The sequence below is a fragment of the Molothrus aeneus genome, chromosome 19, assembly GCF_037042795.1.
Source record: "Molothrus aeneus isolate 106 chromosome 19, BPBGC_Maene_1.0, whole genome shotgun sequence".
NCBI lineage: Eukaryota > Metazoa > Chordata > Aves > Passeriformes > Icteridae > Molothrus > Molothrus aeneus.
In genome coordinates, this window is record NC_089664.1 from 7,063,061 (window position 1) to 7,064,724 (window position 1,664).

The 1,664-nt window shown below is 71.2% G+C and overlaps 1 protein-coding gene across 1 annotated transcript; it reads left to right on the plus strand.

The window, feature by feature from the left end:
• On the plus strand, nucleotides 1-1,223 carry PRRT1B (proline rich transmembrane protein 1B). Its single transcript, XM_066563150.1, has 5 exons — nucleotides 1-107; nucleotides 227-317; nucleotides 441-709; nucleotides 856-990; nucleotides 1,077-1,223. Exons 2-5 carry the CDS (start codon nucleotides 239-241, stop codon nucleotides 1,221-1,223), a joined length of 630 nt encoding a protein of 209 aa, XP_066419247.1. The 5' UTR covers nucleotides 1-107; nucleotides 227-238.
• Nucleotides 1,224-1,664: the final 441 nt, after the last annotated feature.

Genomic DNA, 1,664 nt, shown 5'->3' on the forward strand with positions numbered 1-1,664 from the left:
CTGCGCGCCCGCCGCCCGCGCGGGGCCACGCGGGGCTCGGGGGCCGCGGCGGGGCCGGACCGGGCCGGGCCCCGAGCGGCGGCGGTTGGGACCCCGCGGGCACCGGCGTGAGTGGGGCCGGGGATGGGGCGCTGGGGGGAACACGAGGGCAGCCCCATGGCACCCTGAATCGGGGGTGACCGTGCCGGGAGCGTCCCGTCCCATCAGAGCCTCCCTGTCCCCGCAGGCCTCTCCGCGGATGGACGGCGAGCCGCCAGCCGGGCCCCAGGCCCGCGGCCCCGCCGCGCGGGGAGCGGAGCCGGGGGACGGCACCGGGGCGGCCGGAGCTCCCACTGGGACAGCCGGGGCTCCCACCGGAGCGGCCGGGGGGCTGCCTACCCCCGGGGCTCCCACCGGAGCCGCCGGGGCTGCCACCGGGACGGCCGGGGCTGCCACCGGGACGGCCGGGGCGCTGCCCAGCCCCGGCACGCGCAGCGACGCCTCCGCGGCCCCCGGGGACAGGCCCGTGGCCGTGTCGGTGGTCTCCAACTCAGCCTTCGAGGGTGCCCCTCCACCCTACTCGCCCCCGGACCCCAAGAGCTTCCACCTCCTGTACCCGCCGTTCCCAGCCGGCTATTCCCAGCAAGGCCCTGTCATTTACCCGCCGGGGCCGGGACCGCGGCCCTTCCCAGCCCCGGGCTTCCCCCCCGGGCCGCTGCCCTACAGCGCGGTACGTATCTCCCACACCGCTGTGCTGCTGCCCCTCACCCCTTATCTCCCTGCCGGGTTTGTGGGGCTCCCGCGGCGCCCTGAGCAGCAGAGCCCGGGCGGGGAGCACCTCGGGCTCCCTCAGCTCTAACCTCCCCCGTGCCGCAGTACCACCCGCAGCCGGGGCCCTCACCCGCCGGCCGCGGGCACCAGCGGCCCAAGGACTACACGGTGGAGTCGGTGCTGGTGACCCTCTTCTGCTGCCTGATCACCGGGGTCATGGCCCTCGTCTACTCCCACGAGGTAAGCAAGGACTCACCTGGCAGCCCCGAAGCCCCTCCTGGTGCTGCGGGTCTCTTCTAAGCGCTCCTCTTCTCCCCCTGCCCCAGACCCGGGCTGCGCTCGCCCGTGGGGACATGGCCCAGGCGTACCTGGCATCCAAAAAAGCGCAGTCGCTGGTCCTCATCAGCCTCCTCTTCGGGTTGTTCGCCTCCATCAGCTGGATCGTCTACGTGCTGGTGTCCCTGTACCTGTGACAAGGACCCTGAGCCCCAGGGTGCCAAGAGCTCCTGGTGGCTCCACCCTGGGGGGGTGTGGGGCACGGGCAGGTGAAGTTGCCACAGCCTTGTGTAGAAATGAGTGACAGTGAAGTGTCTTTGGGGCTGCGGGGCAGCATCCGTCCTTCCCAGCAGGGCAAGGAGCTGCCCTGGAGCCTTCAGACATCTGCTCAGCCCAGGGCAGGAGGAGCCCGGAGCAGGCAGATGCTGCATCCTGCTGGATCCAGCTCTGGGCAGCGAGCTGTGTCGGATCCATGGGCGGGATCAGGCTCTGCTGCAGGATGCTGAATCCCATTGCCCTGGGCTCTCACTTGGAGCTGCCAATGGGACTCAGGTGCAGAGGGAGCATCTTGTAGGATTGGTCCTGGAGGTGGAGCAGAAGTAACAGGTGTGTGGGAAGCCTGGTCATTAATAGTGTGA